Below are 12169 nucleotides of genomic sequence, written 5' to 3' on the forward strand. Positions count from 1 at the left end.
AAACCAATTAGTTTCGCGTTTCATGGTTACATTGTGCTGCGTAAATTTGGATATGCTACTATATATTTTTGTATTTCACAATTTATTCGCTACGCTATAGCAAGTACTAACTACTCTGATTTCCTTGAACGCCATAAATATCTGCGGAACAGACTCCTGAATCAGGGGTATGAGGAAATAAAAGGTCTCTTACCAAATTCTGTTTTAGATATCAGTCCTTGGTTGAAAAATACTCAGTTTCTTCTAAAACAATGAGTCATAGTTGTTTTTTTTTTTGTAAATTTTTGTTCTTTGTGCTGATGTGACCGCTGATTTATCTACATGTATTATGACAAATGCCAATGCAAATGCTTTTTAACCACCACTGGTATATCCACGCCGTAATGAGAGATTTAGCGCGCTGTCAAACCTAGATTTAATCCGCCATTTCGTTTGAAATGCCTGTACCAAGTCAGGATCATTATGGTACAAGCTGCTACGGTGGTGTAATATCTATTTTGCCATATTTACATTGGACTTCATTTGAAGTAATTTTGTAGTAACCCATAATTGTCACTCATAACATGTTCATGTATTCCACACTAAACGACTTATTCGCAATATTTTTTTTTCGCAATTTTTTTTTGCACGCAAAATTAAAAAAAAAGAAATCGCTCGCGAAAAAAAAATGTTTACAGTAAGACAGGGATAGCATACAGACTTTGTTTACAGTAAGACAGGGATAGCATACAAACTTTGTTACAGTAAGATAGGGATAGCATAGACTTTGTTTTCAGTAAGACAAGGATAGCATACAAACTTTGTTTACACTAAGACAGGAATAACATCGACTTTGTTTACAGTAAGACAGGGATAGCATACATAATTGTTTACAGTAAGACAGGAATACCATAGACTTTGTTTACAGTAAGACAGGAATAGCGTACAAAGTGAGACAGGGATAGCATACAATAAGACAGGGATACAGTAAGACAAGGATAGCATAGACTTTGTTTACAGTTAGACAGGGATAGAATACAGACTGTGTTTACAGTAAGACAGGAATACCATAGACTTTGTTTACAGTAAGACAGGGATAGCGTACAAAGTGAGACAGGGATAGCATACAATAAGACAGGGATACAGTAAGACAGGGATAGCATACAGACTTTGTTTACATTTAGACAGGGATAGAATACAAACTTTGTTTACAGTAAGACAGGGATAGCATACAAAGTGAGACAGGGATAGCATACAGTAAGACAAGGATGGCATACAAACTTTGACTTTGTTTACAGTAAGACAGAGATAGCATACAGACTTTGTTTACAGTAAGACAGGGGTAATATAGACTTTGTTTACAGTAAGACAGGGATAGCATACAAACTTTGTTTACAGTAAGACAAGGATAGCATACAAACTTTGTTTACAGTAAGACAGGGATAGCATACAAACATCAAGTTTTTTACAGACTTTAAGTTTTTTAATTAAAAGTTTTTGTTTTTTATTTGGCACCAGAATCTAAACGGTTAATGTAAGAGGAAGATCGTTTGAAACTAATATGTTTGGAAAAAAATATTAGCTTTTAACATCAAATTCATGCAATAAAGTTACACAAAAGGAACCACATTCGTAAAACAACGAAATTCCAAGAGGGTTAACTCTAACTTAGTATCATTACTGTTTGCTCTCTGAAATTCTGGTTTAAATTAACCATCTAGAGAGAAGAAGCACATTCACGTAAAAAAAAACATTATGTGTAAAGAACTGACGTACTATTTTTACACCAGTAACACATTCACAGAATATTCTAAATGCAACCGACTGGAAACGTAATCACCGTAATTAAAGTTACTATGGTAACGAATTCTAAAAGGCTACTATATCTTTTGACGATTCATACAACTTGAGATATCCTAATATTGAAGTTTTATTGGTTTTGCATTCAAAATGGTATTGACACTTTATAACGTTTATTTAAAAAAAGTCTAACAATGAATTTACGTCAATAATCTGAGCATTTGCTAACATTGAAATACGGATAATGCTAGGATTTGTGTGTTTATAAAAAAGAATAACACTGTTTCAATGGCTCTCATAATTTTATATAACACACCGTGAAAATGGTTTTCAGGTCTATGATTAAAGAGTAATAAAGGGAACCAAAGTTATAGCGGTAATCAAAAGAATGTATTCCAGGGACAAAGATAAGACATGGAAAACAGACATACACAACAAAGAACATAAAGTAACTAAAATCATACATACAAAGTCACAAAAGTAAATGAGCAACCCGGACTCCACTAAAAACTGGGAGCATGGACCAGGTGCACCGGTAGGGTAAGCGTCTAGTTTTTTTTCGTATCCTGACTGTAAACTTATTCTACCTTTGTTTACTAATCCTTTTCATTTATAATAACTTTGAGAAAAAATCAATACCAATACCAATTTTAAGGCAGCAATGTTCATTACAATACTTTTCAATTGCGACCTGTGTGTTTTCAGGAACCATTAATAAAAACGAAAATAGTAATTCGCAGCACCAAAAATATGGCAACGATACGCAAGTTTTTTTAAAAGCCGAAAAATTTATTTGTGATACATTCCAACAAAACCTACAAATATGTTGCTATATTTCAGATATCGTTCAATTATTATTACTTAATTTTGTCGTATATTGCACACAGCTATATCAATAGTTCAACATGTGACAAAAAGTTTTTGACAAATTGCTGGGTCTTCCCAAGTGCAATCTTTATCTAACTTTTATTTTGATTTTTGTAAATTAGTATCTGGAGTGAAGAAAGATTTCTTCGTTAAGAAAATTATCCAAGTGAATTTTGCCTATCCTAGCAGCATTTCCGAATGTACAAACAAGAACTAAAACATAACCATACCTATAGCAGTGCAATTTTTAAAAAAATTACATGTGTGAGACTATAATCTAATTAGTCATATACAATAAACAAATACAAAACAAACACAAAAGTCATAGTCTAACATTGAAAACCATACAAGAAAACTTGCCTTGCACCAAAAGACAACTCTTATCGGATAAAATGGGTAACAAAGGATACAAAAAAAGTAAGGCTACATGACATTAATGAAAACATCAAATGTCAAAAAGGTACAAGACCAACACGGACCAAGTTCATTTCTTGGGATATGGGTGAAAATACAGAATATATCCTCACCTGCAGCCAAAAAAGCAGCTAAAAATCCTATATATGAAAAAAGCATCTTAAAGCCCATATCTCTTAGAATCTACTTATCATTTCAAGCATTAGTGAGACAATGAAACGATATAATTTATCAGATGAAATGACATATGTTGCTACATTTGTCATCATGACTGCGAGATCCACATGTATTAATATAATTTATGCAAATTAAAAATTGCTTACGAAGACGCTATATACACGCTAAATGTGGCGGGTATCCTGGTTTTGGACCAGTCTGATTACGGTCAGTAATTTAATGAATTGTTGCAAATATTACTGTTAAAAATGCAAGAGTAAGAACCGAAATTATTGATAGTACACAAGGTTTGAATATTAACCCGAAAACTATCTATTACAAAAACAGCGCTAATGATAAATTGATGTAGCAAAAGCAAATGTTACTATTCTGTTCACATAATCATGACTTTTCCCAAGCATTCTTATTATACATTTTCAAATACCATTACAGTCCTGCCAAATACCATTACAGTCCTCTCAAATACCATTACAGCCCTCTCAAATACCATTACAATCCTGCCAAATATCATTACAGTCCTGTCAAATACCATTACAGTCTTCTCAAATATCATTACAGTCCTCTCAAATACCATTACAGTCCTGTCAAAAATCATTATAGTTCTGTCAAATACCATTACATTTTATTTTTCTTGTTTGCGATTAAATCATAACACAATAATATCTTTATTTATCGTTTAAATCGTTTTTTTATGTTGTAACTTTATATTGCGTAGTGGATACCTGAAGTTAAAGTTATTAAGAACTCAAATTAGTTTTTTGTAATTTTCAACAATTACATTTATTCATTCTAATCTCAAACTATACATTTTGAAACTGATTATTCTTTGACAGGATTATTTTCATGTGATTTTGTTCCACTGGAATCAAATGCATTTAAAAAGCAGTCTTTGTAAGAATCATGTGAATTGTTAGATATGTAGTACATCTAAAAGAGGCTACATATTTTTACTTTGGATGTTAAGTTGTTTTATAGGTTTATAAATGAAACCCGTCATCTCATGGGAAATAATTCATATTGAAAATCCAACAGTTTCTATTGTACTTCAGTGTCATTTACAGAGTTATCTCCTTTAATTTTGAATTCTACAGTGCATTCTATATAAGAACAAGTGTTATATGAAAAGTCACATGTTTCTGTTTACTATAACGTTTTATACAAAATATCAAAAAATAAAAATATGTAGGCTTTTCAACCATGAATCACATATTGCATGATTCTTATCTGGAGTGCTACTTAATTGTACGCAAAACGAATCTTTTGTCTAAAAATCTGATTTTGACTTAATGAGTATCTCGTGTACACATTAACTTGTATTTGGTTTTCAAGTTGATAATCATTAATTTTATTCATTGTCATTGTATAAATACTGCAATGAATCAAATTTTTGTAGTCATATTTTACTGTAATTTGTAGAAATCATATTGGAAAAAATATTTGAATGGACAAATTTTACTAATTAATAACCAAAAATGGAATTCACAAATAATACATATTAATTAATGGAATTATTGGCATATTTGTATGAAAATGAGTGTTTGAAATGCTTCTAGTCATTTAGTTGAAACAGACAATATGACACATGTACTATTTTATATCCACATCTTTCATCTACTCTGTAATGTCCTCCGTGCTTCGTCTACAATTACAAGTATTTTCATGAGAAGAAATGAACAATATGTAAATGTTTACAGCTATCTAGAAAACATTGGGGACTATAACGGTCATTCCTTATTACGATGTACTAGTAAGTGTTTATTAAACAGAGACTGTTCATTTTTGTTTCACCATTCCGGAATTAACAATTGCACACTGCATCTGTCTGGTATAAAAGATTTGAGTCAGGCGGACAACAACAGTCTGATCTCTTCACCCGGATGGACGTATTATGAAAAATATCAAGGTAAGACATGCAGTATAATCATTATATGTTATCTCAATCGATATTGCATATGCATCAGTAATGTCACGGGTGCCACGGATGAAGCAGGAAATCCATACCCCTCCGGAGTATCTGATGTCAATTCCGTTTTTATGTAAGAATTCATATTAAGTATTGTGTAGGCGATTATGTGTTATGTAATTGCGTTTCCTACAGTTTTGTAGATTTTCAAAAACATGAAACTATATAAGCGTCCTCTGCTTTTCTAGAAACACTCGCCAAGCTGTTAATAAAATGTCACATCCGAAGTAGACGAGGAAAGGAAAAATATGACACGGTGAACAAATCGGTTCTCAGGGTCAGTTGGATACACTATAATGGTCCACGAGTTCTTGAAGATTAGCGTACAACTTCGGTAGTGATGGTTTTTATGTTGTAGTAACATATCCCCTTTTCAGGAAGACTTATTGTAAGGAGCCTATCACTGTACAAAAAGTCCGAGTAGTTTCGGCAAGATCTGGCATCTCGTAAGAATCATAATATGAAAACACTGGTCAGTTGATTTTGGTATGACTAGTGTAACTGTAGTGTGTCTTGGCTATGATTCGGTTCCTTCCGATGCATCCGATCCATGTCAATTAACTTTTAAATACATTTTGTTTTGTTTTTCGCCAATCATGATTCATTGTTTCTCGTTTCCGTTTTTTTTGGTCTTATAAATAAAAGTTGTAGGGGATCTCCTTGACGTTCACATTATCTTTTTTTAATTGGATGTATAATGTATTGAAACCTAAAAGCCAGAATTACTATAACAGGTGTATTCGTTTATGTGATATATATTTTTCATGTCATGTATAACTTACAAATAAATACTTCCTTTGGGAAATTGTCAGTAGATTTTTTTATGTCTGACCAATGTAATACACAAACAAAACAAAACAAAACAAAAACAAGCAAAGAAACAAAACAAACAAAGAAACCAAAAAAAAAAACAAAAACAAAAAACAAAAACAAAAACAAAAACAAAAACAAAACAAAAACAAAAATACAAAAAATAAAACACGTAATTGTTTTTGATAAATTGAACAACCAACACGTACGAAATAAAATCTCCAATACGTGATTATTATGAAGATGATACCATTTTTCTTATTTCTTTTTCATATAAGCCTGTGGAGCTTATCCCGCTTAATATGGTGAAATGTGAAAATACTGCAAATTTTGGCACATTTGACCTCATCAGCAGCACTAAAACAAAATTCAAAACAAAAAACCAAAACAAAAACAAACAAAAACAAAAACAAACAAAAAACAAAAAACAAAAACAAAAAACAAAAAAAAAAAACAAAAAGCACAAAAAACAAAAAACAAACAAACATACAAAAAAAGAAAAGAAAACAACAAAAAAACTTAGTAACGAAAAAAATTTATTTGAATAATACAAGGAATGAAGCCCTGTGTCGTGGGTGTTTCAATTTTGTGATACAGTCTAAACACAGTATGTCTATTTGACCGGTGAATGTACTAGTACTTGGTCAATCGGCATCGGGAGCGACTTAGTGCTTTCTTGATACAAAAATACTAAACATATAAATGTTACTAACTAAAGTTTGCTAGTCACGTGTTTACAGAGGATTTAGCATCCCATCGTTTGGGAGAAGTTTTCTAACACAAATTGATGGAGGAATGACAAGGTTATTATTGCATAGTTACATTTCAGATTAGTATCGCCATATATTGATGAAATATCAGTACAAATAACCGTCACCTCGTTTACTTATTGTTGTTTTAAAACGGCTATTTGTAGGTTATTTTCAATTTGATCATGAACACTTACAAAAAGTTAAACAAAAAGTAATTATTGTTAAAATCCGTATTCAATACAACGGTTTGATTGAAGGGCAGCTAAGTTATGGTAGTAGACCATGATCCCGTACAACTCTCCTTCTACCATACATTTTTGTAGACCTAAAAAGGAGGAATTTATTATTTAAGACATAAATCACGGATATTCGCTCGAGGTATGCAACATAAATGACAAGCCCATAGCAAAACAATTATGAAATGGAGTTCCCGTGATTTATTTCGATTTTAATAGGGTATGTAAGTCTCGTCACGTGACTCAGTGATTTCATGAGAATGGGTCCTCATCTCCCACTCAAGTGCATAGAGATTCGTCATTAGCATAGCATTGAGTTCAATGTTAAAAGCAAACTATCCTTTTGTGAAAAAATACTGATAAAAATGACAAATATCTAATGTTCCTGGAAAAATGTTTTTGCATAGTGATACAGCGTTTTAATTTCCCGGAAGTGAACAATAACATGCAGACCGGTCTCCGGATTTCAATACGTTCTACATTTGAAATTCCGGAATGAAAACTGAAACTAGAACGAGACTTACAAACCCTATAGGACCAGTTTCTAATTTGTTTAAAAAGACACAGTCTATGTGTTGCACGAAATATTTGTCATTTGTTTATCACTTTTTTTCTATAGGTGTGGTCTAAATAGCTTTGAAGCACGTCGTATTAGAATGATGTATTTCAAAATGATATATTTGACAAAGTATAAGTGCATATTTCTTTATTTTTTTACTTTAAGTATGCATTTCCCAATATTTTACAATTTTCTGGGACGAAAAAGCTATGAAGTAGTGTATATATACATAGTTGTACATTATTATAGGATTTATCCCGTGACCCGAAGGCCGTATAACTTAAATTTCTATCATTTCGTTTTATTTATTAGTAAATGTATACACGGAATTATCAGCTCATATCACATTTACAAATAAGACTCTTCATTGTACTCGTTGGGATATTAACGTACTCTCCTAATATTTGCTAAAACATAAGATAAAACCGATGACATTTTTGATTCAGCAGAAGCCTAGTCAAATTAAACATAGATAAATTAGGATTAAAAAATTACTTATGATTAAATCTTAACAGGGTTCAACCAAGCAGAAACGTTTTGTGTGTACATGTCAAATTTAGCGTGTTGGTGGTTATGCATAAATAGTATTTCAATTAGTTATGTAAATCTGCAAAATAAATTATCAGTGTCTTTCTTTCTTAAGAACAACAATTGCGAAGTAGACCAAGTTTTGTCTTTACAAAAAAAAAAACAACTTTAATCACGTCGGGCATCACGATATGTTTGATTAAATGTATTTGTCATTGAATTTGAAACCAATTATCGAAATTAAATTCAGTTCGAACGAACAACTTAGCAACACTACTAATGATTTCAGAACCATCTGTTCTATTGTACAATATATGCTTCATTTAAATATATTACATACAACTGAAGATGTGATTTGAATAAAACGAAACATGAGCTACAAATCTGATATGACTAGAGGTCACATCCATTACCTTAACCATGTATCTATTTCTAAGCTATATACTGGTTCATTTATTGTGTTTCACCACATCCGTTCTTTTTTCCATTTACTTCATTTTGTGAGTCTTCTTTGGTTAAATTCGATTAATACACAAGCAAAATAATTCCACAATTTTCACCTGAGTGGGATATTTTGAATTTGTGCCAGAATTCAATGAATCATGTGAACCACGCCTTCATAAAAATTTCATGTGAATTTTCCAAACGAAATTCAAGTTCAGTTAATTTTACATTGAAATGAGGCTAATTTTATTTAATGTTCTTGTGAATTTTTCGTAAAGCTCGACTCAAATAAGTTCCACGTGAACAATAGTTGCCTGTTTACTAATATCAACATACAGAACAATATCCACATACTTGGAAATAAGGATGACACCAACGGAGTAGCAAGTACGGCTATGGTCCTCACTTAGTACAGGTAAACGCAATTTACGGGCACTTATATTCATGAGCGTCAATTTCCGTGATTACATTTAAAATTCGCCATTTGCTGTTTCCATTAGCCCATTAAATTTCCATTTAATTGTCATCAAGTTTTTAAAATGGCCGAATTTTTATAGACCATTTCTAAAATAAATTGCTTGCTTTAATATTTTCACCATACCATGTCCCAGTGCCTTTCCATATTTCGTCTGTGGCTGTTAAAATGTATGTGTTTTTGCAAACAAAATAGTGTCCAAATGTTGATTTTTTGGAGCAGTACTTTGTACTGAAATTGATATTTGCTTCATCTAAACATAATAAAAATAAAAAAATGATTACAAACATAAATATATATATATATATATATAAACGTCTCAGAATGTGACGACTCCATTTGCTACACTGCTCCATTGGATCAAATTGATACAGGGAAGATATATAAACGTATAGAAAGATCTGAAGAATTCCCAACGATGTTAAACTGTCAAATTTGCGATCATTAATTTGATCCTCTATCCTACATATTAACATCTAAATTGACTGTCCCGTACTACCATACGTCGTGTACTAAGTTACAGCCCTAGATTAATCCTACGAGGAGGAATGACCCGGCCAGCGAAAGCTATATTTTATAGCCTAGCTGGTCGAGTGATCTAGGGCGCTGGACTTTGTGCAGGTGGTGTTGCCATAGATGTCACAGCAGTACGAGTTCGAGTCTCGCGGAGGGAACGACCAAAAATTTGCATCGCAAATTTGACAGTTTAACATCGTTGGGAATTTTTCTGACCTTTATATATATATATTGTAAAGTTCCTTTTGCTGTGCACTGATTTCAAGAAGAAACGTCTCATCAGAAGCATTAGATCAAAATTTCACGAAACGTACGTGAGAAAGTCTTATATTAACAATAATGAATACAATTAGTATATAAAACCGAAAATATCGCAACAAGAATTCAATTTCAGCATCGACAAGTTGACAGACAAATTCTGACTTCGGTATGGGAATACCCTCGGGGACCTATGGCCCAATGGATTATCTCGGGGACCTACGGTCCAATGAATTATCTCGGGGACCTATGGTCCAATTGATTATCTTGTGGCTTTCTTTTAATGTGCATATGATAAAAGAGTAATCAAGGAAACCAATGTTCTTGCGTTAATCAAAAAGTAATCAAGGGAACCAAGGTTCTATCGGTAATTAAAAGAATGTAATCAAGGGACAAAGACCAGACATGGAAAACAAACATACACAACAAAGCGCATAACGTAACTAGAATAATACACCCAAAGTAAAAAAAGCAAATGAGAAACTCGGACTCCCCTAAAAAAATTGGGAGTATGGACCAGGTGCATCGTTAGGGTAAGCGTCCTCTGCTTTTCGAGAAACATTCGCCGAGAAATTATTTGTTTGCATGCATGCAAACACTGTGATAACTAAGAAATATGTAGCTGAAGTCAAGCAAAATTAAGCTTTTGCATTCCTTTTGAGGTAATGAATATTTTACAGACAAGCAGTGCATGTTTATATGCATAGTTTAATTATGTTTTTTTAAATATTGATAAATTCATAGTAGACCATTTAAAGGTTATATAATCCTTATCTTTTGTTTATATATATATATATACATGTATATATATATATTTCCATCTTTACAGACGTACACACCGACAAAGATAGCTGTAACAGCAGCGCTGGGTTTACATATTCTACGACGCTTGGTTTTTGTTACTATGTTTCACAGGAAGTAGTAATGGACTTTGATGAAATATCCAGCGCATGCGCAGCTATGCAGTCACATCTTGTGCGCATTGATTCGGCTGTTAAACAGGAAACAATTGCCACAATATTAGGTAAAGTATCATATTCATAACAATGTTAAGCTTGATTATAAAAAATGCAGAATTTACATCTAGTTCTTGTGCTTGATATAAATGAATTTTGTCAACCTTTCGTTGAACCACGGTCTACAATTATTGTACTTATAAGTTTAAATTGAACAGTTTTATATCAAAATATGCAAAACTATCTTATGGACCTGTCAAATAAAAAAAAAACTAAAATTATAATAAAAAACAAAACTTACTATAATTAAAGTACTTTTTTTTGCTTTTTTTTTAAAATAAAATTAACGTGTTCTGTCAATTATATTTGTCAAGTGCAGAATGGATGTCTGGTTGACGGTATGGGAGTAGTTTTCCCCTTTTTAGTCAATAAGCAAAAACCAAGGCCAGTTTGACTTGAAATGTTACTCGTTTATAAATTTAGTTTTTCCGGTGCAAATGCCATTAACAAAAGAATATTGTGTGTTTTTGAGGCTATTCATTAGTTTGTGTTTGTCAGTACTATAATGCATTATGATTGTATAGGCAATGTATGAACATATTGTATGACCTTACGCTGTAATAAATTTTATGTTTTCACAACACAAAAGATGTTATGACCTTCTATAATCCATTTCAGTGGTAGTACAGTACTTAGGGTGACATTGTATATCTTTAGAACCACTCTAGAATAAAGACAAAATATGCATTTTGTTTCGGTTCTTAGTGTTGTTAGATCTTGCCTAACATTCAATTTTGAGGAAATCTATAACTTTGCTTAGTAATACTTTTTAAGGTTAAACTTAAAAAAAGTTATAATGCATGGCAAGTACATTGACAGACAATGGAAGATGAAAAAGAATAACATTTTCTATTGATTCAGCTATTTTCCCTAACCTCTAGGTTTAATTAACTAGTAAATGTCTTAATCGCAACTCAGTGATTTATTTCGTGAATAACATTGTGTACTTGTTACATTATTTGTCTGTTATTATCTCATTCAAATCTTTCTTCATGAAAATCAAATACTTCTTTTATGTTTTGATTTCTGTTTAATTCATACAGAATTCGTTGGAAGGAAACAATTTTGTTAGGTTGTCTTTACTAATGAATATCAACATTCTATATTTTTTCACAATTTAGAAAACGACCAGTCGGATAAGGTGTGCATACAAGGAAGTGACAATAACCCAGCCGGAATCTTTAAGTTTGATGACGGGACGCCAATGACATTTCTGCACTGGAATACCCAATTGGACCAACCTGATGGAGAGACCGAACATAATTTGTATTTACGCAAAAGCTTCGGCTACAGATGGCACGATGTTGGTAAAGTTAGACTAGACTTGACATGTGCATATATATGTGAAAAATAAATCGACATCTTTAATCACTGA

General features: G+C 32.1%; 1 protein-coding gene across 1 annotated transcript; it reads left to right on the plus strand.

Moving 5' to 3' along the window:
* Positions 1 to 4647: 4647 nt before the first annotated feature.
* Positions 4648 to 12169, plus strand: LOC148600754 (uncharacterized). Its single transcript, XM_088555954.1, has 3 exons — positions 4648 to 5140; positions 10608 to 10802; positions 11916 to 12169. The coding sequence occupies exons 1-3, from the start codon at positions 4813 to 4815 to the stop codon at positions 12146 to 12148; spliced, it is 756 nt and encodes a 251-aa protein (XP_088412080.1). The 5' UTR covers positions 4648 to 4812; the 3' UTR covers positions 12149 to 12169.

This window comes from Perna viridis, chromosome 12 (genome assembly GCF_037379345.1).
Source record: "Perna viridis isolate PV_CMFRI_1.1 ecotype Kerala chromosome 12, ASM3737934v1, whole genome shotgun sequence".
In the NCBI taxonomy this organism is placed as follows: domain Eukaryota; kingdom Metazoa; phylum Mollusca; class Bivalvia; order Mytilida; family Mytilidae; genus Perna; species Perna viridis.

Coding starts and splice junctions, on each gene's coding strand:
- LOC148600754 (XM_088555954.1), top strand. CDS start 4,813: ATGACACATGTACTATTTTATATCCACATCTTTCATCTACTCTGTAAT. Junction 5,141..10,607: donor GTATTATGAAAAATATCAAG/GTAAGACATGCA, acceptor CCATCTTTACAG/ACGTACACACCGACAAAGAT. Junction 10,803..11,915: donor AACAATTGCCACAATATTAG/GTAAAGTATCAT, acceptor TTCACAATTTAG/AAAACGACCAGTCGGATAAG.